Source organism: Schistocerca gregaria, chromosome 4 (assembly GCF_023897955.1).
Source record: "Schistocerca gregaria isolate iqSchGreg1 chromosome 4, iqSchGreg1.2, whole genome shotgun sequence".
NCBI classification, from domain to species: domain Eukaryota; kingdom Metazoa; phylum Arthropoda; class Insecta; order Orthoptera; family Acrididae; genus Schistocerca; species Schistocerca gregaria.
The window spans coordinates 201,326,325-201,351,115 of record NC_064923.1 but is presented as its reverse complement, the minus strand read 5'-3'; the positions used below and the strand labels follow the sequence as shown (position 1 = coordinate 201,351,115).

Here is a 24,791-nt window from a genome sequence, read left to right as displayed (position 1 = left end):
CCTCCGGCTCGTTTCATTTTGAACGCCCCTTATATATTTCTGTAGTCAGTGCTACGTGAGGCTTGAGGCAGTGCAAAGGACAACGCCACTGAACAGTGGAAGATTGGAAACGAGTGATCTGGAATGATGAATCACATTGTACTCTGTAGCAATCCGATGGAAGTATGTCGATTTGATGGATACCTGGGAAAGCTTGCCTGCCATCATGTATAGCGCCAATAACGAAATCTGGAGGAGATGCTGTTACGGTAAGTGGGTGTCTTCCATAGTGAGGGTGTGGTCCCATTAATTTGCATAAGATGACGCTAAATGAACACATTTTACGCGATTGTGTACTGCATACAATAGGGGAATAATTCGTAAACGATTATGCAGGCTCTCCCAAATACCACCTCTACATCTCAATCCATAGTCTGTGCAATATATTAGGGTTTCTTTCATTTCCATGGAGCACAGGAAGACTGACTACTTAAATGTCTCTATGAACGGGATGATCAGTCTAATACTGTCTTCTCAGTCCCTATGGGAGTGATGCGTAGTGGTTTGTAGAATTCGTCACTTAATACCGTCTCTTGAGACTTTGTAAGAGGATGTAATGGGATAGTTGCCATCTGTCCTGAAATACCTGCCAGTTCAAGTTTTTCAGCATTTCTGCGAAGCTCTTCGGTGTCTTACCAACCTGTGACCATTGATGCTACCCTTCTTTTCACACGTTCAACACCCCCTTGTTAATCCAATCTGCAATGGGTCTCAGACACTTGCAAAATATTCTAGAGTGGGAAGCACGAGTTTTTTGAAAGGAGGCGGTGAAAATAGTTTTCCTTCGACCCCTACTCAGTTCCAACTTACACTGGAAAGATCACGTGCGCAAAGCTGCAGGGATGGTAGCGCAGAGTCTGAAGGGGCAGTTGCAGGATGCCTAGGGGCTACCTAAAACGAGGTGGGAATTTTACTGTAGCCGATAGGTTCGAGAAAGGTGACTCGTTTCGAGATATGAGAGTGCCTGAAATATGATTCACTTGTGGCTGTAATCATGAAAAGACTTCTCCATAGGATCCAATGCATGTATGTGGTTGAATGGAACGACCTGATTCCAAATCATTGACATCATTTCGAGCGGATAGCGTAGCACTAGAGATCTGAAAAGCTAGTGTACATTTCTTACGAGCTCAAACAGCACACCGTATACTACTGTTTGTGATCCTTCACAATCAGTCATCGTCCACAACTCACTGGATATATTGCAGAACCTCTGACATGGTATCGAGATATAATACGTTACAAATAGTGGAGAAATATCTAGTGGCGAAGGCGTGAGGGGGTTGCAGATACCGATTTATACCACGTTCCTTATCCAAATCACTTTCAAAATTCAGTGATTTTATGACGAGGTTGCATCCTGGGCTATGTGTAACAGGACTGCTGATCTGATAATATACACTCCTGTGGTCACCGTTTCGGTATTTTGGAAAAACCATGTGATTCGTAGGTAATGCCATACCTGAATTTATAAAGCCGATATAGCTTTAACATGGATACTTGTGTGAACATGTAAAACCAAAACCACTTGTGACAGTAACATACAGTAGTTGTTGGGATCGGGTTATTTTAACATCTGGTGGTTTGTAAGACGATTAAACCTTTCTTTCTAAAACACAGTGGTATCACTCGCAAGAACAACTTATGAGACATGTCCACCCATCGTTGATTTTCGGTCAGTATCATTTCGTATCGCCAGCGATTAGTTATTAACGAAGTAGCCTTGAGCATCAGGCTTATAAAGTATGTATTTGTGTTCCGACATGTGCAAAGGAAATGACTATGTCCATTCGTGGGAAGGTACGGATTTGACGTCGAGTACTGTGATAGCAAAAGGAAGAGTATGTCAGGTCATAAGAATGGTACTGATATTTCTATTACCAGAGCCACAGCCATCAACTGGGTGTATTTCCGATACTTTGTTCAATGTCGAATGTCGTTCAACTGAGACTGTAATCGTTACAGTTAGTTGTAAGTACAGGGATAAAATACAAATGTGACCGATTTCTTAGGATGATGATTCTACCTGTGTGTGCTTGGCGCCAGCGCCGGTGACCTGTGCGGGGATGATTCACGTTTCCCATCAACAGTAGGAGCTGTCTAAATGGAGAGGCCTGTTGAAGTGTTGGAATGTAGATGACATTACCGTATTGTCCTCTAGACGACCGAATCGCGAACTAATACTTAGTATGTGTTGGATAGCTTTCGTGATCGTGTGCAAATTATGGAATATGGAGGTGTGTTTGCGCTGGAACGTTATCCCCTCCCATGTAAATTGTTTGGTTGACTGCTTCTGCACACTTCGCGCCTTTATTTAGTCGAGAGAAGATCGATTGTAGTGTGTGGACCTAGCATGTGGAAGACGTGGTTGACGGTTCTCTAGACATGTGAAACACCTTAGGTAACTTTGTAAACTATAGGGATGATCTGGAATCTGCTACATTACCAACATCGGTATTCGCAAGTGGAAATATCAGTTTTCTCTATTTTTTTCGACTCTCCACATAAATGTCTTCGCAGACGCCCCACCTAGTAAAAGATTCGGGTTTGTGGAGAAATAATTTTCAGTCTGTATCTTCGGAATTTTGTTGCGTGAGCAATCGGTAGGATACTGCTGTGTTCTTGACATCGAGAAGTACAGCGAAAAACGTATAAAATTATGGCAAATGATGAGAAAATACATGTGTTCTTGTAATCCCAGCATCTGGAGATACGCGTAGAAAAAGCAAGCAAGCAGGTCTGGACCAGAAACAGTAACGCGTTTCTGCCGAGGGGGAACGAGCCCGAATTTGTAGTACAGTTCTGAGAGTGACTTCGGGTCTGCTGAGTGCGCTCTGGTCACTTGACTGCCGACCTCGCAGGGAAATATCTAGTGCTGCGAGGAGTGTATGTCTTCGCGGTATGTGTATGAATGATGTAAAAGGGCTTATTTTGTATGGCGCAGGATACGAAATGCATGTTTACTACATCTACTCGGTACACAGTGATATATTGTTGGGTTGGAGATCTGTTTTGCCCTCTAATATTCAAGCTTCTGTCCTCAGTGGGAGAGCAGTGTAATTGAGTAAGAGTCTTTCTGTATTTGACGATCTATAGGCCACTTTGCAGGATTTAATTGCCGGTGCAATATGGTGATCTGTACAAAATACAATTATACTGCTCTATTCATTCAAAAGACATGCTTTGTGCCGGGACATAGGAGTGTATACAAACTGATTCGAACAAGATGTAGGGTAGGTATGTACAGAAAGTTCTGAGAAAGCAGTGTTCAAAGACAATTTGAAGCAGACCATCCATCTCTGGCGGGGATGCCGTCACTCATCCGCCACTGTGGCATTAGGACGTCTCCAGATCTGTAGCTGTAGGATACCGAATATTCTGGTCATTTTTTTCTCTTCTGTAAGACAGTACATCGAATTCTGTTTGCGTAATTATTCTGATTTCCTTCCAACTGTGGTTAGAGAGTGCTCTCGTTCCAAACAATAAGAATGCTTTTATGATTAATGGTGTATCTGTGAGCGTGCACAGGCTTTTAGCTGTGAGAATATTTAATGTTTCTGAGATGTATATTGATAGCAGGACGAATATTTTGCGTGATGCATCAGCCATGCCGGGTACGCACAAAAGACTAGACACAGCTCGCATCTCCAGTTAGGATCGCTAGGAACAATGGACCCTGTGCTGTTCTGTGACGACAGTATCCACAAGTATCGTATCAGCAATGGTAAACGCAAGTGCTGCCCAAAGGGCGTCTTGCGTATGGGATCGGCGTGAGTGCGCCTTCGAGTTATGTGACGTCAGTATAACACTTGAAGAACTGTATTCCCGAAAATTTGGTCGCTGTAGCAGCAGTGGCGTGAGAGCGATGGCTTGTGCTGGCCTGCATCTGGCAGCGGCTCACGGCGTTGTCAACGTACATGTGCCCTTGGAGTGTCTGTGCTCTGCAAACAGGTCTTCGCTCCCATCCAGTCGCGTCAACAACAGTGCCTAGGTGATCACATATTTTGAGAGGAATTTCTCAGGTGTGAAGTATGAAGGGGATGCCACCGCCTCATGCTTCAGGGACCCAAACGGGCACCTGTGCGTGGCTTGGCAGTTGCCGGTGCATCCCGACTTCTGGGAGATGTGTGGTAGCCTGCTGTGCAGTCCAGTGAATAGGTGGTGGCAGGCGGCACCCACGCATGTTGTTTGCGTGTATGTTGCTATATTTTGTGGGCACATCTGTAGACTGTGCTATGCGTTATTTGGGCAGTTTGTGAGTTGATTTCGGGTATGCATGTCACTGTACTGCATTATTTAGGAGGAATTTGCACGTCTGTGTGCTGTGTACTGATATATTTCGGTAATTTAGGAGTCGTTTGCGTGTCTGCGGAGTGTTATTTCAGTAATTTACGAGTAGTTTACAGGTCTGTAGGCTGTGTGGCGTGACCCCAAGCATGTCAGAGCGTGTGTTTTGCATCAGTGTGATAAATATACTAAAATCCATCCCTAAATAAATAGTTCCAAAATAAATAAAGTACACTCCTTCGTCTCTCCAGCAGTCCAGTGCAAGCTGAGTCATTTCCCCCTCCAGACAGCCATCTTGGGTTAGTCACAGAATGGATGACAGCGCCCTCTGGTGGTGATACTGTGTACTAGATCAGTTGGACTTTGGACCCCTTTGCGACCTCACTGTTTCCCTCCATTCCCCCCCCCCCCCCCCCCCCCACGCAATCTTGGATTACGTCACAGAATGGATAACAGCACCCACTGGTGGCAGTACTGTGTACTAGGTCGGTTGCACTCTGGAGCCCATGGTGACCACTCTGTTTCCCTCCATTTTCCCCCACTGTCTTGGATTACATCATGGAACAGATGACAGCGCCCTCTGGTGGCTGTAATGTGTACTAGGTCAGTTGGCCTCCAGACCCCATGGCTATGACACCATTTCCTGCCATTTGCCCCCACCTCAGACCGCCATCTTGGATAATGTCATGGAACAGCGCCCTCTGTTGTCAGTACTGTGTACTAGTCAATTGGACTCTGGACTCCATGGCGACTACACTTGATGGTGGTACTGCCACTAATTGTTTAAATAAATAGTGAATGCAAAATAAAAACTTATGTCTAGCACAGGCTGAGTACTCTTCCACCATTTCCTGGAGCAAGGAGATGATCAGATGACTTAGGTTAGAGGAGGTAGGCCAACTGCCATTTCTTTCCTGTCATTTTCTTAGGTTAGTAGAGATAATCCAATTGACTTATCTTCCCTCCAAAATTCAAACTTCCCGCCAATCCCTAGGAAGAAGGGCTGGTCGGAGACTTAGGTTAGTGGAGGCAGCGCAACTGACCTATTTTCCCTCCATTTCCTTACATTAGTAGAGGTGTGGTGCATTGTCCTGATGGAATTTGAAGTTCCTGCCATATTCTGGGGAGGGGTGAGGGGGGGGGAGGGGAGGGAGTTGGGCTAGTGGAGGTGACCCATCTTCCTGCCGAAATCCGCCATCCTGAATGATATCATGACTGATATCTTGGACGGCTTCATGAGCTGTTGCCAGGTCTACAAGCCACCATCTAGGATGACATCATCGCCGCCATCTTGGATACTTCTGGCAAAGATGGAGAGTGGGGCCACATCCCCCCTTGTTCCACTACTTAGGTAAGCCATGTCTCTGCTTCTGTGAAGTTTAGACGGTAGGAGATGAGGTACTGACAGAAATAAGGCTGTGAGTAGGGGTCGTGAATCGTGCTTGCGTAGCTTTGTCAGTAGAGCACTCGCCTGCAAAAGGCAAAGGTCCAGAGTTCGAGGTGCGGGCTGGAATACTGTTTTAATCTGGCAGGAAATTCCATATCAGCACACACACCGCTGCAGAGTGAAAATTTCATTCTGATTCCATTTCATATCCCCACAAATTGTTGCATTTTGTATGACCTGACTGATGATGACTCATTGAGTTTGTAGTCGTAAGATACTATGTTTTGTGTGTAAGTGGAGTACACAATTTGACGTTTCTGAGTATTTAATGCAATTTGTTAATCTTTGCATCACTTTTAAATTTTATCAAGATTCAACTGAAAATTTATGCAGCAGTTTTCAGACAGTACCTCATAATAGATAACTAGACTACCGTTATCGAAGACTTTTCGGATATCAAGTGAGAAAATTATGAACAGGGGTTCACATGGCAGAATCCATGATGGTTGGCATCGAGGAAGTCCTCCTGTTTGATAAACTCCATTAAGTTTGAGCTCAGAGCATGTCCTAAGAGAGGGGGAGGTGTATCAGTGATATTGGTGTATCACTTCCGCTACCCTGATTTCGTTGACAGGTGTCTGAAAGAGAATGTACACACAATCTTTGATTTACCGCATTGAGATTCAAGTTTTGGGGTACCATTATACAGGTGGCCAGCAAGATTTTCTTATCCGTGGTAGACAAGACAGATATCGTGTAGATTTTTTTTTTCGTCTTTGTTCATCGCTTACCACAGTTGTGGGTGGGGACACCTCCACGTGTATGGGACTCAATCTCTTCCATTTTATACTATATGAAAATGCATTAAACTTAGAATGCAACGATATAATAATTTGTAAAAGAAGCTTTACATGTATCATCATTTGTGGGCAACTGTACCATTTGAACTGTATGCCAAAAAGGCCATCGACCTTGTGTCCAAAATTTCGCCTATAGAAACATTCATATCGTAACTAATGTCCCTACTTACCCTTCAGCAGTTCAATTTTTTGATCTTAATTTTATCAGCTTGAAGTACCGGAATTCGTTATGTCAATAAGTAGGGCTTGTAAGGTAATAACACATTTGGAGTAACAAGGTCAAATATTCGACATTACATTAGAAAAAAATACGGAAGAGGTAAATGAAGTAAGCCCAATAGAAAGAGTAAAGCTTGGGGAGAAACAGTGTTCAGAGTAGAGTGAGAACAGAGCTTGTTATTTACAGCATTTATGTAGAGAATTACTTCTTTCACAGTACTCAGAATGAAATAAAGCAGATAAATTTCCAATTAGCTACCAGGAATGATTTACTTACTCGCTTTCCCAAGCAAATCTACAATAGTAGGGTGGCTAGATTTCCTAGTTGAAAGAAATCTTTCGTTAACGCAATATCTGTATATTAGATTTGTTTTTAAATCAATTTACCCAACAACTACGTAGGTCATCGTACCTTTTCGTTAAAATTCGCTCTAAAAAGAATCAAAATGCCTTGCATTACCAATCTAGTAAATATTTATTATTTTATTGTTGTCACATGCACAGTATATTATTTAAATATAACGAGGTCTTTAACTAGTGCAGAGAATGTAATTTACATAGGTTACTTATTTCACCTTTTCAGCTAGATTGGAATTTCGCCATATGTAGTTTCTGAAAAATCTTTTTTGTTATATTTGGTAGAAGAATGTGCGTCACTCCTGAGTTTGATATTCTCAAATAGACGTATCCTGAAAATGAGTCCTAGTGGACTTCTTTAACAGTTTCCACGCTATATCTTTTCATCAGTCCATAGAGAATTTGAGAAAGGGAACACACTTTCTGCAGCAGCATTAGTGCCAAGTAGAGAAATCACAAATGCAGTAACGAGCTTCAAATTTGTGCAGCAGATGTCTTGCGATGCAAGGAAGTTGAAAATGATAGAATATTTTACACTAACAAGTTTAACAGTTCTTAATTCATGGTGTTTCATTTCATATACGTTTATGATACAGTTCATTACCTCAAAATATTCAGCTTCACGCATTGCTAACCAAAACTTCCCAGTGTCTTAAAATAGCTACGATGTCAGTGTTCTCAGCAGAGGTCTTCTCACACAAGTGGCATGAGCCCCAATTGAGGTTATCACATCTGCCAGAATGGGATGAGCCGCCAGCTTGTAGATCCTTATCTTGAACCATGTGCTAAGGCCAGTAAGTTTGGAAAGACGCAAAGCTATGTGTTTCCGAGACCTTCCCATGCGAGATAAGTGAGCCCCAGTTGGGAGACCATCACACATGTCATGCTGAGACGTACTGCCACCATGTACCTTACCTCGAAACATATGCTGAGAACAGTGAATTTGAGAGAGACACAGGGCAAGATGCTAAAGGGGCATTCACATGTGAGTTTTATGAGTCCTAACTGGAAGGCCATCACACTTCCATTCTGGAATGCACTACCACTACGTAGCTGCTCACGTAGAACCATGCACTTGAGGACAATGAGCAGAACGTAGCTACAGAGTGTGGTAATGTACATGTCTCCACAGACGTGCAACGTGAGTCCCAGCTGCAGGGCAACCAACCCTGTATAGTGAAACGAGCTTCCATTATGTAGCTGCTAATCATTGTAACGTCCACGAGATAAATTTTAGCTACAGTGCGACGAGAGGATATTATGCCTCTAACAGCTATAACCATTATCTATCCGACATACAGAAATACGGTGAAATAAAACAAAAAGATGATAAATATTAATTATTTATATAATATTTTATGATGTAATTGGACATATCGATGTATACCATACAAAGACAATAATAATTGAAAATTCCTTTTATGATCTGCGTTTGTCTTCCTTTGTTTTTATCTTTTTTTGATTGGCTTTTGTAGGATGCGGACGCAAAACACATGTCAAATTGAGGTCTGTTAAGAAACTGTAATTATTTGTTAATTATTACTTGAGAATAGTTCTTTATTATTATAAATATGTGTGAATAATTATTTGTAACTTTAATCCCTCTCTCAATAAACATTGTTGTTGTTGTTGTCTTCAGTCCTGAGATTGGTTTGATGCAGCTCTCCATGCTACTCTATCCTGTGCAAGCTTCTTCGTCCCCCAGTACCTACTGCAACCTACATCCTTCTGAATCTGCTTAGTGTAGTCATCTATTGGTCTCCCTCTACGATTTTTACCCTCTACGCTGTCCTCCAATACGAAATTAGTGATCCCTTGATGCCTCAGAACATGTCCTACCAACCGATCCCTTCTTCTGGTCAAGTTGTGCAACAAACTTCTCTTCTCTCCAATCCGATTCAAACTATTTATCGTCCATGATTCACTTCCATACATGGCTACACTCCATACAAATACTTTCAGTAATGACTTCCTGACACTTAAATCTATACTCGATGTTAACAAATTTCTCTTCTTCAGAAACGCTTTCATTGCCATTGCCAGTCTACATTTTATATCCTCTCTACTTAGACCATCATCAGTTATTTTGCTCCCCAAATAGCAAAACTCCTTTACTACTTTAAGTGTCTCACTTCCTAATCTAATTCCCTCAGCATCACCCGACTTAATTTGACTACATTCCATTATCCTCGTTTTGCTTTTGTTGATGATCATCTTACATCCTCCTTTCAAGACACTATCCATTCCGTTCAACTGCTATTCCACGTCCTTTGCTGTCTCTGACAGAATTACAATGTCATTGGCGAACCTCAAAGTTTTTATTTCTTCTCCATGGACTTTAATGCCCACTCCGAATTTTTCTTTTGTTTTCTTCACTGCTTGCTCAATATACAGATTGAATAACATCGGGGAGAGACTACAGCCCTGTCTCACTCCTTTCCCAACCACTGCTTCCCTTTCATGTCCCTCGACTCTTATAACTGCCATCTGGTTTCTGTACAAATTGTAAATAGCCTTTCGCTCCCTGTATTTTACCCCTGCCACCTTCAGAATTTGAAAGAGAGCACTTCCTGTCGATCTCATTTTTGAGACGTTAGTATTCCTTTTTGCCTGCTTCACTTACTGTATTTTTATATTTTCTCCTTTCATCAATTAAATTCAATATTTCTTGTGTTACCCAAGGATTTCTAGTAGCCCTCGTCTTTTTACCTACTTGATCCTCTGCTGCCTTCACTACTTCATCCCTCAAAGCTACCCATTCTTCTTCTATTGTATCTCTTTCCCCCATTCCTGTAATTGCTCCCTTATGGTCTCCTTAAAACTCTGTACAACCTCTGGTTCTTTTAGTTTCCCACCTTTTTGCAGTTTCTTCAGTTTTAATCTACAGATCATAACCAATAGATTGTGGTCAGAGTCCACATCTGCCACTGGAAATGTCTTACAATTTAAAACCGGGTTCCTAAATCTGTGTCGTACCATTATATAATCTATCTGAAACCTGTCAGTATCTCCAGGCTTCTTCCATCTATACAGTCTTCTATTATGATTCTTGAACCAAGTGTTAGTTATGATTAAGTTGTGCTCTGTGCAAAATTCTACCATGCGGCTTCCTCTGTCAAACATTATCGGTGTTAATTATATCTTTCCACTACCAGGAGCGCAGCCATTGATGATTGCGATTTGTATCGCATTTTTATCTGTGTTTCTTACGAAAGTATCAAAGGTTTGCTTGATGAAAATTAGACTAAATAGTGCACAATATAAAAGTAAAGTTTAATCAGCATTAACTCAAATACTTGTCCTGTTAAAAGAAAATTTGCTCTAACAATAGAAAGTCTCTGTCAATTGTCTGCCGCCATCTTAACAATTATCTCAGCGGCAAATTCAAATTCCGCAACTCTGCAGACATAAATGCCGAAGGTAATAAAAATGTGTAAAAATAAATGTTCACTTTTGTCCCCGAACTCATTTTAATGAAAATAATTCGGATCAGATTGCTTCTTTAAAAACAGTGCTCATATCACAATCCATATAACAAACTTTTTCTTGCTGAAGTATGGAGTCGAAATTAATTACGCACGAGTTGCGAAGAATATTGTTTCAGGTAACATATGTCAGTGTTGTGCGCGGCTGATATTCGGTGGATGATCATTTTGCTGAAGATAACTGTTTCCATCATAGTCAATAGTTGTATAGAATCTATTATATGAAGTGTGATTTAGTGACACTTACACAACTTACAGACAACACTTTAACACAAGGTTAACTTGGATTTCTTTAGCAACTTGACCAAATCTTTAGCCGGGAGAAAAAATTATTTTGTAATTACTCACTGTAATGGAACATCATTATCATTTTCATTTACAAATTAGTTAAATACCAAACCACTGAATAACACAACGAACGCCACACCGTGAAACATACACTGAGGACAGTGCGCAGAAGATATGCAGAAAAATAGATGTTCTCAAGGTCTCCCCAGATGTGTTGCGCGAGCTCCAGCAGTGGGACAACCAGTCTTTCCGTGCTGAGAAAGGCAACCATCATGCAGCAGCTTACCTTGAGCAATGTGCTGAAGACATCCAGATGACACAAGTATTGCAAATTGCAGATGACACTAGTATTGCAATAAATAGTATGTCGAGTGTAGTTCTAGAAAGATCTGCTAATGATATTTTCATGGATATTAATAAATGGTTTAAAGCCAACCCACTGCCATTAAACTTCGAAAAGATTCACTATATGCAATTCAGAACCTGAAAGAGGTTTCCACCCAGCACATGCATAAAGTACAAAGAAGAGCAGATAGAAGAGGTTGACAGTCTTAAATTCCTGGGATTACAACTTGATAATAAATTCAGTTGGGAGGAGCACACCACAGAACTGCAGAAACGCCTTAATGAATCTGTATTTGCAATTCGAGTGTTAGCAGACATAGGCGACATAAACGTGAAAAAGCTTGCATACTTTGCCTACTTTCATTCCATAATGTCATATGGTATAATATTTTGGGGTAACTCTTCAAGTCAAACAAAAATTTGCAGAGCCCAAAAGCGTGTAATACCTATTATTTGTGGAGTAAACTCACGGACGTCCTGTAGAAACCTTTGCAAAGAACTGGGTATACTAACTACTGCCTCTCAGTATATTTACTCCTTAATGAAATTTGTCCTAAATAATATATCTCTTTTTCCAACAAACAGCTCAGTTCATACATACAATACCAGGAACAAAAATGATCTGCACAAGGACTTAAAAGAACTTACTTTAGTTCAAAACGGGGTCCACTACTCAGGAACACTCATCTTCAATAATTTGCCAGCAAACATAAAAAATTTAGTTACAAATAGAGATCAGTTTAAAAGGAGCCTGAAAGACTTACTAGTGGTCAACTCCTTCTACTCCATTGACGAATTTTTTAATAGAAACAAATGATGTGTTGTATATATTTATACTATTAGTATTGTTATTTCAGCTTAAATAAAAAAATTAAAAAAAAGGTGACTTGTTCCACATCCACGAGGATCTCCTCAACACGGATCTATGGAACGAAAAACTAATCTAATCTAATCTAATCAAGAGAGAGGTAGATGGAGAGCGAGAGCTCTCTCCAGACTTGCGGCATGAGACCCAGCTGTAGGCGACCACACCCAGCAAGTTGAGACATACCGCCACCATGTAGGTGCTTACCTTGAACCATGTGTTGAGGACAGCTAACGAGAGTTAGCTTCAGTTCCTGAAGTGGTATGCCAAGACGTATAGCGCCAGTCTCAGTGGGAGTCGACCATGTTGAGACTTGCTGCCATCATGTGGCATCTTACCTTGAACCACGCACTGAGGACAGCCAGTGTGAGATAGACGCAGAGCGAGGTGCTGTAGAGGTCTCCCCAGACGTGCGGCATGAGTCCCAGCTGGGAGGCGACCACGCCTGCCACGCTGAGCCGCGCCAGCACCACGTAGAGGCCGTACCACGCAGAACCAGCCCGCCAGCAGGAGAACCAGCACAGGATGCGCTTGCACGTAGACAGATCGAGGCCACGACGGACCTGTACACTCGCTCCCTGTCAAGAACCGCATTATGCAAGGATCATGTACACAGTCTGATGAAAGAGTCTGGTACAAGCAAGAACTTAAGGAGTTGTGAAAACGGCTACACCCTACATCATCAATATACTGCCTTACACATGATGTTTCAAAAAGAGTTGTCTTTGACTAGTAATCAAAATTTCCTGAGTCCCAGGTTCAATTACAGCCATTGCTTAAACTTTGAATGAAAATCACATGCTATGACGGCCGAAAGCTTTAGGCATGGGTCTTTTTCGTACTGTTAGTAGCCTTGTTAAAGAGGGCTTCCTCTCGCCGTTGTGGTGGGAAATGCTTCTAAAAGGCAGAAGAATCAATAATGCTCGATGGCGTAAGGATGCAGAACTCAGTTGAAGTGGAAACCACTGCATTAAAGCTTCACAATGTGTATTCACAGGACACGTGGCGTAAAACTGAAAATGTGTCATGATCCTAGGTACCAGGAGGGGAGATAATGGGCTGATTGCTGTATTGCAGTTACAGTTAAACCCTGCAAAAGTGGTCTACAGATCGTCAAATACAGAAAGACATTTGCTCAGTTATACTGCCCTGCCGCTGAGGATGGAAGCTTAAATATTACAGCCTGAAACTGATCTCCAACCCCGCAATATATTAGCACGTACCGTGTCGATGTAGTAAACACACAATTCGTATCCTTCGCCATACAAAATCACCGTTTTTGCTTCATGCTTCCACCAGACATTCATACATATACCGTGAAGACAGACAGCAAAAGCACATGCAATGTATATACTCCTCACACCACTAGATACTCCCCATGAGGTTGGACAATCATCCACTGCAGCCGATGGTCACAAGTCATCTGCCCTCAATGCGTGACGAGACAGCCCTCAGATGAACAAACTGTTGTACAAAGTCGGGGTCGGTTCCACTCGACACAAAGGCATTACTGTATCTGGCCCCGACCTGCTTGTTTGCTTTCAACATCCATCTCCAAACTCTGGGATTACAAGAACACACGTAATTTCACACGGTTTCCCAAAACATCATACCATTACGCGATACTTTCGACATCAAGCACATAGCAATATCGCTTAAATAGCTGTATCGCTCTCACAACATTATTCTGAAGATATAGACTGGAAATTATTTCTCTAGAAACCCAAAACTTTACCAAGGTAGAGCGTGCTGTAAACCACTGGGTAACTAGAAACTTTTCTCGTCTGCTAAGAAATTTACATGAAAACTCGAAAAAAATAGAGGAAACTGATAATTCCACTCGTGAATACCAATTTTGGTAATATAACAGATTACAAATCATTTACAATTTACAAAGTCATAAGGTGTTTCTCATGTCTAGAGAACCAGCAAACATGTCTCCTACCTGTCTTTCACCTGCTGGATCCACACACCACAATCGAAGTTCTCTCAACCAAATAAAGATGGGAAATATGTATGACTCAACCAGACAATTTACGTGAGAGGGTATAATGGTCATGTGCAAACACGCGTCCATATTGAACCTTCTCAAATTTCCACACGATCGTGATGGCTGTCCAACACGTAGCGAGTATTAGTTGACTATTCAGCCGTCTGGAGGACAACACAGTTAGGTCAGGTACATTCCTCTCTATTCAGACAGCTCCTGCCATTGGCAGGAAACGTTGATCATTCCCGATTAGCCGAGCGGTCTAAGGCACTGCAGTCATGGACTGTGCGGCTGCTCCCGGCGGAGGTTCGAGTCCCCCTTGGGCATGGGTGTGTGTGTTTGTCCTTAGTATAATTTAGGTTAAGTAGTGTGTAAACTTAGGGACTGATGACCTTAGCAGTTAAGTCCCATAAGATTTCACACACATTTAAACATTGAATCATTCCCGCCACTAGCCACCGCCGATGCAACCATGCATCGCCAGACAACCCAGACAAAATCGTCCTAAGAACCCGGCCACACAATAATTTTGATGGCTATACTTACAATTAAATACACTCCTGGAAACGGAAAAAAGAACACATTGACACCGGTGTGTCAGACCCACCACACTTGCTCCGGACACTGCGAGAGGGCTGTACAAGCAATGATCACACGCACGGCACAGCGGACACACCAGGAACCGCGGTGTTGGTCGTCGAATGGCGCTAGCTGCGCAGCATTTGTGCACCGCCGCCGTCAGTGTCAGCCAGTTTGCCGTGGTATACGGAGCTCCATCGCAGTCTTTAACATTGGTAGCATGCCGCGACAGTGTGGACGTGAACTGTATGTGCAGTTGACGGACTTTGAGCGAGGGCGTATAGTGGGCATGTGGGAGGCCGGGTGGACGTACCGCCGAATTGCTCAACACGTGGGGCGTGAGGTCTCCACAGTACATCGATGTTGTCGCCAGTGGTCGGCGGAAGGTACACGTGCCCGTCGATCTGGGACCGGACCGCAGTGACGCACGGATGCACGCCAAGACCGTAGGATCCTACGCAGTGCCGTAGGGGACCGCACCGCCACTTCCCAGCAAATTAGGGACACTGTTGCTCCTGAGGTATCGGCGAGGACCATGGAGGGACGAATGGAGACGTGTCGTCTTCAGCGATGAGAGTCGCTTCTGCCTTGGTGCCAATGATGGTCGTATGCGTGTTTGGCGCCGTGCACGTGAGCGCCACAATCAGGACTGCATACGACCGAGGCACACAGGGCCAACACCCGGCATCATGGTGTGGGGAGCGATCTCCTACACTGGCCGTACACATCTGGTGATCGTCGAGGGGACACTGAATAGTGCACGGTACATCCAAACCGTCATCGAACCCATCGTTCTACCATTCCTAGACCGGCAAGGGAACTTGCTGTTCCAACAGGACAATGCACGTCCGCATGTATCCCGTGCCACCCAACGTGCTCTAGAAGGTGTAAGTCAACTACCCTGGCCAGCAAGATCTCCGGATCTGTCCCCCATTGAGCATGTTTGGGACTGGATGAAGCGTCGTCTCACGCGGTCTGAACGTGCAGAGAAGGCTGGTCCAACTGAGGCGCCAGGTGGAAGTGGCATGGCAAGCCGTTCCACAGGACTACATCCAGCATCTCTACGATCGTCTCCATGGGAGAATAGCCGCCTGCATTGCTGCGAAAGGTGGATATACACTGTACTAGTGCTGACATTGTGCATGCTCTGTTGCCTGTGTCTATGTGCCTGTGGTTCTGTCAGTGTGATCATGTGATGTATCTGACCCCAGCAATGTGTCAATAAAGTTTCCCCTTCCTGGGACAATGAATTCACGGTGTTCTTATTTCAATTTCCAGGGGTGTATTACGATCACAGTCTCAATTGGACGACATTCAACGAGTGAAGTATAATTAATACACCCTGCTGACGGCTGTGGCTCTGAAAATAGAGATATCTGTACCATTCTTATCAGAGTTAGGTCAACTACATTCCAGCACCACAACCGGTCTTTCCATTCAGACGGCACCTGCCGTTAGTGGGACACATGAATCATTCCCGCCACAGACCGCTGCCGCCGCACGCCACACACCCCTAGACACTATCGTCCTAGGAAACTGGCTACATGTATATTTGATCACTAAACTTACAATTAAATATTACATTCGACAGTGAACAAAGTATCGGAATTACCCTCTGCTGATGGCAGTGACTCTGGAAATAGAGATATCTGTACCATTCTTATTATCTGACATATTTTTCCCTTCGCTATTGCAGTATAGCAGGTCAAATCCATCCTTCCTTACGACTAGACATAGAAATTTTCTTTCCACATGTCGGAACAAACACACACATGCTTTATAAGTCTGATGCTCAAGGTTAACCTATGACACAACCCCTACTACTAAGTGTAATACTTCGCCAATAACTGATTGCTTGCTATAAGAAATAATACTAACCGAAAATCAGCGATGGTTGGGCATATCTCATAAGTTTTCCTTGGAGTAGTACCACTGTGTCTTAGAAAGAGAAATGTAATCATCTTACAAACCGCCAGATGTTAAAAAATACGATCGCAACAACTACTGCATGTTACTGTTACAAGTGGTCTTGGTTCTACAGGTGCTCACAGTCATCCATGTTAAAAGCTATACTGGCTTCATAAATCGAGGTATTGCACTACCGCTGAATGAACTGGTTTTTCCAGACAAATACCGCGACACTGAATAGAGACGGTGATGGCCAGAGTGTATATTATCAGACCAACAGTGCGGTTCCACGTCGCCGACGGTGCGACCTCGTAATACAATTACCGAATTTAGAAAGTTATTCGGCTAAGGAACGTGGTATGAAACCGGTATTTTCAACTCCCTCATGCTGCTGCTAATATTTCTCCAGTATTTGTAACGCATTGTGTTTCATTGCCACATCAGAGGTTCGGTGATATATCTACCGGGTTATAGGCGATGTTTGATTGAGAAGGATCACAAACAGTAGATGGATTGCTGATTGAGATCGTAAGAAATGTACAATAGCTTTTCAGATCTCTAGTGCTACACTTTCCGGTAGAAATGATATCTATGATTTGGAATCAAGTCTTTCCATTCGCCCATATTCCTGCATCGTAACCTATGGAGAAGTCTTTTAATGATTACAGCTTTTAGTGAATCATATTTCTGGCACTCTCATATCTCGAAACGAGTCTCCTTTTTTGAAGCTATCTGCTACAGTAAAATTTTAGTTAGTCACTATGCCTCTTTCAACTGCTGCCGTTCCTGCAGCTTTGTGCCTGTGATCGTTCCGATTTAAGTTGGAGAGAGCTGCATCTACCACCTTCTGCAACCCGTGTAGAAACAGAGTGACCAGAGTTAAAGCGACAGGATCGTATTTTGACCAATTGATAGAAATAGGAACATGTTGTCATAGTCTGCCAACAGTGTACGATATGTGAAGTCAGCTCCAAATGAAGCCTGCTCCTGCAACATGAGGTAGTATAATAGACAGTACCGGAACTAGGAGAAGTACGAGGATTCTGCTACTGCGTTGTGGTGCGACCCCAAACTACATACAGGTACTGCAGTCCAAAGCAGATCCCCGTTCCTCAGGGACCATTCTCGTCTATCAGCCCAACATGCTATCAGAATTATTCTGTACCACCAACAGAAAAAAAAAAATTACGAACTATAAAAGCTCCACTAACTTCATCTGACAGAGAACTCGATAAGATTTTTACCCACCTCTCTCCTCCCGTATATCGAAAACAAATACGACTGCATGCCGGCATTGAGCACATGTGACAATCCTATTAAATATACATTGATCAATTGCACAGACCAGTGTAAAGTTGCACCGCGTTACAGTAGGAGGATATCCGTATCCCACAAACCATACTGGAAGTTTCAAGACACTCTCCCTGTGACCCTGTGTCGTTGTTTGGAACACGTTTTTTTTCTACTGTAATACTCTTTGTACATTGCCATACATTTTGTTTTTTCCACCACAACTTCGAGGTCTGTGTCATGTTCTAAGCTGACATTAACACGTTCTGATCCATTGCTACTCACAGGAAACTAGATGCCGCACGGTGTAAATGATGTTGTTACTGCTGCTACCATAACACACCACACACACAGGATGATTTTAAATAACAGACAGTTACAACATAAGAAAACTGGAAGAGTTTGAGGGTGTTGTGGAGCGTTTCCAATCTGCTGTTCGAATGTAACTGACGACCTCTACTATGTCCATATCAGTCCTATTTAAAATGGTTGTTAGTAACCATTACAAGGAAACAGATAAAAGCATAGCAGCGGTGTCTGCCATGTCAAGCTACACGTCATTCCACCACTACCCCTGTAAACAGCACATCTGTCGAGCAGATGTATACACGGGGATTGCAGTGTCTCACAAACACCTATCGCTAACAGTCTAACGAACACCCGCTCTGGACTGAGCGTAAACCGATGAAAGACGAAAGTAATGAGCAGCGGTAGAGATTTGCGATAAATGTAGCATCAGAATCGGTGACAAGGAAGGCAGTGAGTTATGGAATTCTGCCACGTTGGAAGCGAAGTAACACGTGACGGACGATACAGGGAGACCTAAAAAAGCAGACTAGCACAGGCAAAGAGGGCCTGGCCAAGATCAGTCTATTAGTATCAAATATCTGGCTTAATGTGAACAAGAAATTTCTGAGAATGTAAGTTTGGAGCACAGAATTGTGTGGAAGTGCATAATGGACTGTGGGGAAACCGGAACATAAGAGAACCGAAGCATTTAAGATATAGTACTACAGAAAAATGTTGAAAATTATGGGAACTGATGGGCTGAGAAATGAGGAAGTTCTCCGCAGAATCGGCGAGGAAAGAAATAGGTGGAGGACACTAGCTGGAGCAGAAACGGGATGATAGGACATGTGTTAAGACGTCATGGAATAACTTCCACGCTACTCGAGGGAGCTGCAGAGGACAAAAACTGTAGAGGAAGACAGAGATTGGAATACATCCAGTAAATAATTGAGGACGTAGGTTGCAAGCGCTACTCTGAGATGAAAAGGTTGGCACAGGAGAGGAAATCGTGGAGGGCAGTATCAAACCGATCGGAAAAAAATGCTTATAAGACATATTCAGTACCGCTTTACGTAAGTATGTTGCAACATACTTGTACAATGGTAGCCGTCCTAGTATGGGTCCCTCATTGACGAATTATGAGCACCACCAGTAACTACCACCTCTAATTTCCAGGTTGAATAAAAAAATATCTGTGATTACACAGAGAACTATGTAAGAGGTGTTGTTAGTGACAAAGAAAGAAAGTTACATATTATCACGTTCTCATTTAACAACAATGAAATTGTTTGGCGACTGTCTTTTAGATGTATAAATAGAATACAGTACTTTAATCTTCTACGTATTGTGCTAGTCGGTTTCAAAAAAGGGCAAAAGTTCTAACATTTCATAGACAACTGGCGGCACACCAACATGCAACGAAAATTGTTGCTACTTTCACACACTGGCACTACAGCAGAGTGTGTCTTTCTCTTTTTCAGGTAAAACCAGACAGGACCATTCGACTAGACTGTTAATATATATTTCTCCCCCCTACAGGAACTGCAGGAACGACATATGTATGTCTATACTGCACCACCTCGAGCCAAGGACAGGCTCGTTATTCCAGCGTCAGCGTCAGCAGCGGGCAACGAAATTTGTTGTTGCTATAACACCTTCTGCTCCACAGGATATTGTAGAACCGATCCTCCAAACTGATGTACGGACACTGTGGCACCTCCCTGCACTTTCGACTGAAAGACGCCCTAAGAGGGCTTGAAATGTTGTGTGATGTGTTTCGTGTCCATGAGGTACTTGTTTCGGTACAGCCGTGCTGCCTCTCGTCCATTCCCATCTGCTTGGCCGTATACAAACACCATCTACACTACTGGCCATTAAAATTGCTACACCAAGAAGAAACGCAGATGATAAATGGGAATTCATTGGACAAATATATTATACTAGAACTGACATGTGATTACATTTTCACGTAATTTCGGTGCATAGATCCTGAGAAAGCAGTACCCAGAGCAACCACCTCCGGCCGTAATACCGGCCTTGATACGCCTGGGCATTGAGTCAAACAGAGCTTGGATGGCGTGTACAGGTACAGCTGCCCATGCAGCTTCAACACGATACCACAGTTCATCAAGAGTAGTGACTGGCGTATGGTGACGAGCCAGTTGCTCGGCTACCATTGACCAGACGTTTTCAGTGGTGAGAGATGTGGAGAATGTGCTGGCCAGGGCAGCAGTCGAACATTTTTTGTATCCAGAAAGGGCCGTACAGGACCTGCTGAAATGTGGGGTTTCGCAGGGATCGAATGAAGGGTAGAGCCACGGGTCGTAACACATCTGAAATGTAACGTCCACTGTTCAAAGTGCCGTCAATGCGAACAAGAGGTGACGGACGTGTAATAAATGGCACCCCATACCATCACGCTGGGTGATACGCCAGCATGGTGATGACGAATACACGCTTCCAATGTGCGTTCACCGCTATGTCGCCGGACACGAATGCGACCATCATGATGCTGTACACAGAAGATGGATTCATCCGAAAAAATGACGTTTTTCCATTCGTGCACCCAGGTTCGACGTTGAGTACACCATCGCAGGCGCTCCTGTCTGTGATGCAGGATCATGGGTAACTGCAGCCATGGTTTCCGAGCTGATAGTCCATGCTGCTGCAAACGACGTCCAACTGTTCGTGCAGATGGTTGTTGTCTTGCAAACGTCCCCATCTGTTGTCTTAGGGATCGAGACGTGGCTGCGCGATCCGTTACAGCCATGCGGATAAGATTCCTGTCATCGCGACTGCTAGTGATAGGAGGCTTTTGGGATCCAGCACGGCGTTCCGCATTACCATCCTGAACCCACCGATTTCATATTCTACTAACAGTCATTGTATCTCGACTAACGCAAGCAGCAATGTGGCTATACGATAAACTGCAATCGCGATAGGCTACAATCCGACCTTTACCAAAGCCGGAAACGTGATGGCACGCATTTCTCCTCCTTACACGAGGCATCACAACAACGTTTCACCAGGTAACACCGGTCAACTGCTGTTTGTGTATGAGAAATCGGTTGGAAACTTTCCTCATGTCAGCACTTTGTAGCTGTCGCCACCGGCTCCAACCTTGTGTGAATGCTCTGAAAAGCTAATCATTTGCGTGTCACAGAATCTTCTTCCTGTCGGTTAAATTTCACGTCTGTAGCACGTCATCTTCGTGGTGTAGCAATTTTAATGGCCAGTAGTGTATTTTTGTTCCCAACATGAATACCGGACCATTCAGTTTTTTTGGTACTTTGCGTCAGTCACACAGCATAAAAACACCGGAACACAAGGCACGTGATCAGAGGAAGTTTCATTCGCCAACGCCATCTACCGAGGGAACGATGCATTTGGGGACACGTAATCATAGGAATTTTGCTCCTCCGTTTCCAGTCAGGTATCCGTCCCTGCAATTTGTCGGTTTTATCAATGTTCATTCTGTGATATAAAATGTCCATATTGGTCGTACAGTTCCATCGGAAACTGTTGCAATTGACAGTCGAATTATGCAGTTGACTTCAGAAAATTTACTATTCATAACTCCAAATTCTATTCATAACTCCAAATTCTATTCATAACTCCAAATTCATCATGTCTCCATCCCTGCAAATTTGGCGCAAAGTAGTTATTGATGTACGAAATAATGAATACTGCCTCTCGATCTAACTAATTTTTGGCTTTTTCATCGTCAACAAAATTTTTAAATTCTTTCTGCGTTGTGTTGTAACGTCGATCCAAAGCAACTCATTGAGTACCCGTCGTTTATGCGACTATATATCTGTTATGTAGTATTGAGGAACCTTATCCTTCTAAAGGCTTGTGATGAGAGATTGCTGGACTGCCTCTTCTTGTACAAACAGTCACAGAACCTGTGAACTTCTTTCATCCACGAACGTAAAACAGAGGGTAAACAGTGCTAACACCACAATTCTGCTAAACTGAAGAAAGTCGTTCCTACAGAAAAATTCCGTGGTAAATGAAATAACACTCTGTACGGAGTACTTTCGACGAGGACCGACAAAAGCCGGGATAGGTCGTGCCTTGGTCCGTATTTGACCCGCACGTCGTGTTAGCGCTTGGTGTGGCACTCCCTGGCCTGTTGACCACTAACCTTGTAATCGGATACCGCAGAGTTCTTTCATTATTATGGGCGTAATCTCGCATTTAACCTTATTTACCCACATTGTAGTTAGAATGTACATATTATAAAATATATGTCATAATTTCTTGTGCAATCATAGCTAACACTTGGTTTAAGAATCATGAAAGAAGGTTGATACATGGAAGAACCCTGGAGATACTAAAAGGTATCAGATAGATTATTTAATGGTAAAACAGAGATTTAGGAACCACGTTTTAAATTGTAAGACATTTCCAGGGGCAGATGTGGACTCTGACCACAATCTATTAGTTATGAACTGTAGATTAAAACTGAAGAAAATGCAAAAAGGTGGGAATTTAAGGAGATGGGACCTGGATAAACTGAAAGAACCAGAGGTTGTACAGAGTTTCAGGGAGAGCATAAGGGAACAATTGACAGGAATGGGGGAAAGAAATACAGTAGAAGAAGAATGGGTAGCTTTGAGGGATGAAATAGTGAAGACAGCAGAGGATCAAATAGGTAAAAAGATTACGGCTAGTAGAAATCCTTGGGCAACAGAAGAAATATTGAATTAAATTGATGAAAGGAGAAAATATAAAAATGCAGTAAATGAAGCAGGCAAAAAGGAATACAAACGTCTCAAAAAATGAAATCGACAGGAAGTGCAAAATGGCTAAGCAGGGATAGCTAGAGGACAAATGTAAGGATGTAGAGGCTTATCTCACTACGGGTAAGATAGATACTGCCTACAGGAAAATTAAAGAGACCTTTGGAGAAAGGAGAACCACTTGCATGAATATCAAGAGTTTTGAAGAAAACCCAGTTCTAAGCAAAGAAGGGAAAGCAGAAAGGTGGAAGGAGTATATAGAGGGTCTATACAAGGGCGATGTACTTGAGGACAATATTATGGAAATGGAAGAGGATGTAGATGAAGATGAAATGGGAGATACGACACTGCGTGAAGAGTTTGACAGAGCACTGAAAGACCGGAGTCAAAACAAGGCCCCCAGACTAGACAACATTCCATTAGAACTACTGACAGCCTTGGGAGAGCCAGTCCTGAGAAAACTCTACCATCTGGTGAGCAAGATGTATGAGACAGGCGAAATACCCTCAGGCTCCAAGAAGAATATAATAATTCCAATCCCAAAGAAAGCAGGTGTTGACAGATGTGAAAATTACCGAACTATCAGTTTAATAAGTCACAGCTGCAAAATACTAACGCGAATTCTTTACAGACGAATGGAAAAACTGATAGAAGCCGACCTCGGGGAAGATCAATTTGGATTCCGTAGAAATGTTGGAACACGTGAGGAAATACTGACCCTACGACTTATCTTAGAGAAAAGATTAAGGAACGGCAAACCTACGTTTCTAGCATTTGTAGACTTAGAGAAAGCTTTTGACAATGTTGACTGGAATACTCTCTTTCAAATTCTGAAGGTGGCAGGGGTAAAATACAGGGAGCGAAAGGCTATTTACAACTTGTATAGAAACCAGATGACAGTTATAAGAGTCGAGGGGCATGAAAGGGGAGCAGTGGTTGGGAAGGAAGTGAGACAGGGTTGTAGCCTCTCCCCGATGTTATTTAATCTGTATATTGAGCAAGCAGTAAAGGAAACAAAAGAAAAGTTCGGATCATCATCATCATCATCATCATCATCATTTAAGACTGATTATGCCTTTCAGCGTTCAGTCTGGAGCATAGCCCTCTTATAAAATTCCTCCACGATCCCCTATTCAGTGCTAACATTGGTGCCTCTTCTGGTGTTAAACCTATTACTTCAAAATCATTCTTAACCGAATCCAGGTACCTTCTTCTTGGTCTGCCCCGACTCCTCCTACCCTCTACTGCTGAACCCATGAGTCTCTTGGGTAACCTTGCTTCTCCCATGCGTGTAACATAACCCCCCCCCCCCCCCGCCCCATCTAAGCCTGTTCGCCCTGACTGCTACATTCCCAGTTTTTCTTTGATTTCCCCATTGTGGACCCCCTCCTGCCATTGTTCCCATCTTACCCCTGAAACTACTCTGAACCATGAACTCAATTTACCATCAACTCTAACTGCTGCCTGACTATCCATGTAAATACCTTTAATTGCTTGCAAAAGTTTGCCTCCTATTCCATAATCTCGTAGAACAGACAATAACGTTCTCCTAGGAACCCGGTCATATGCCTTTTCTAGATCTATAAAGCATAGATACAATTCCTTGTTCCACTCATAACACTTCTCCATTATTTGCCGTAAGCTAAAGATCTGGTCCTGACAACCTCTAAGAGGCCTAAACCCACACTGATTTTCATTCAATTGGTCCTCAACTAATACTCGCACTTTCCTTTCAACAATACCTGAGAAGATTTTACCCACAACGCTGATTAAAGAGATACCTCTGTAGTTGTTACAATCTTTTCTGTTTCCATGTTTAAAGATTGGTGTGATTACTGCTTTTGTTCAGTCTGATGGAA

The 24,791-nt window shown here is 43.0% G+C and overlaps 1 protein-coding gene across 1 annotated transcript in view; it reads right to left on the bottom strand.

Moving 5' to 3' along the window:
• LOC126267654 (odorant receptor 83a-like) overlaps positions 1 to 24,791 on the bottom strand; it is a 177,450-nt gene that overhangs the window by 137,550 nt on the left and 15,109 nt on the right. The window contains exon 2 of the mRNA XM_049972954.1: positions 12,471 to 12,710. Coding sequence (XP_049828911.1) covers positions 12,471 to 12,710 — 240 coding nt within the window. The remainder of the gene's footprint in view (positions 1 to 12,470; positions 12,711 to 24,791) is intronic.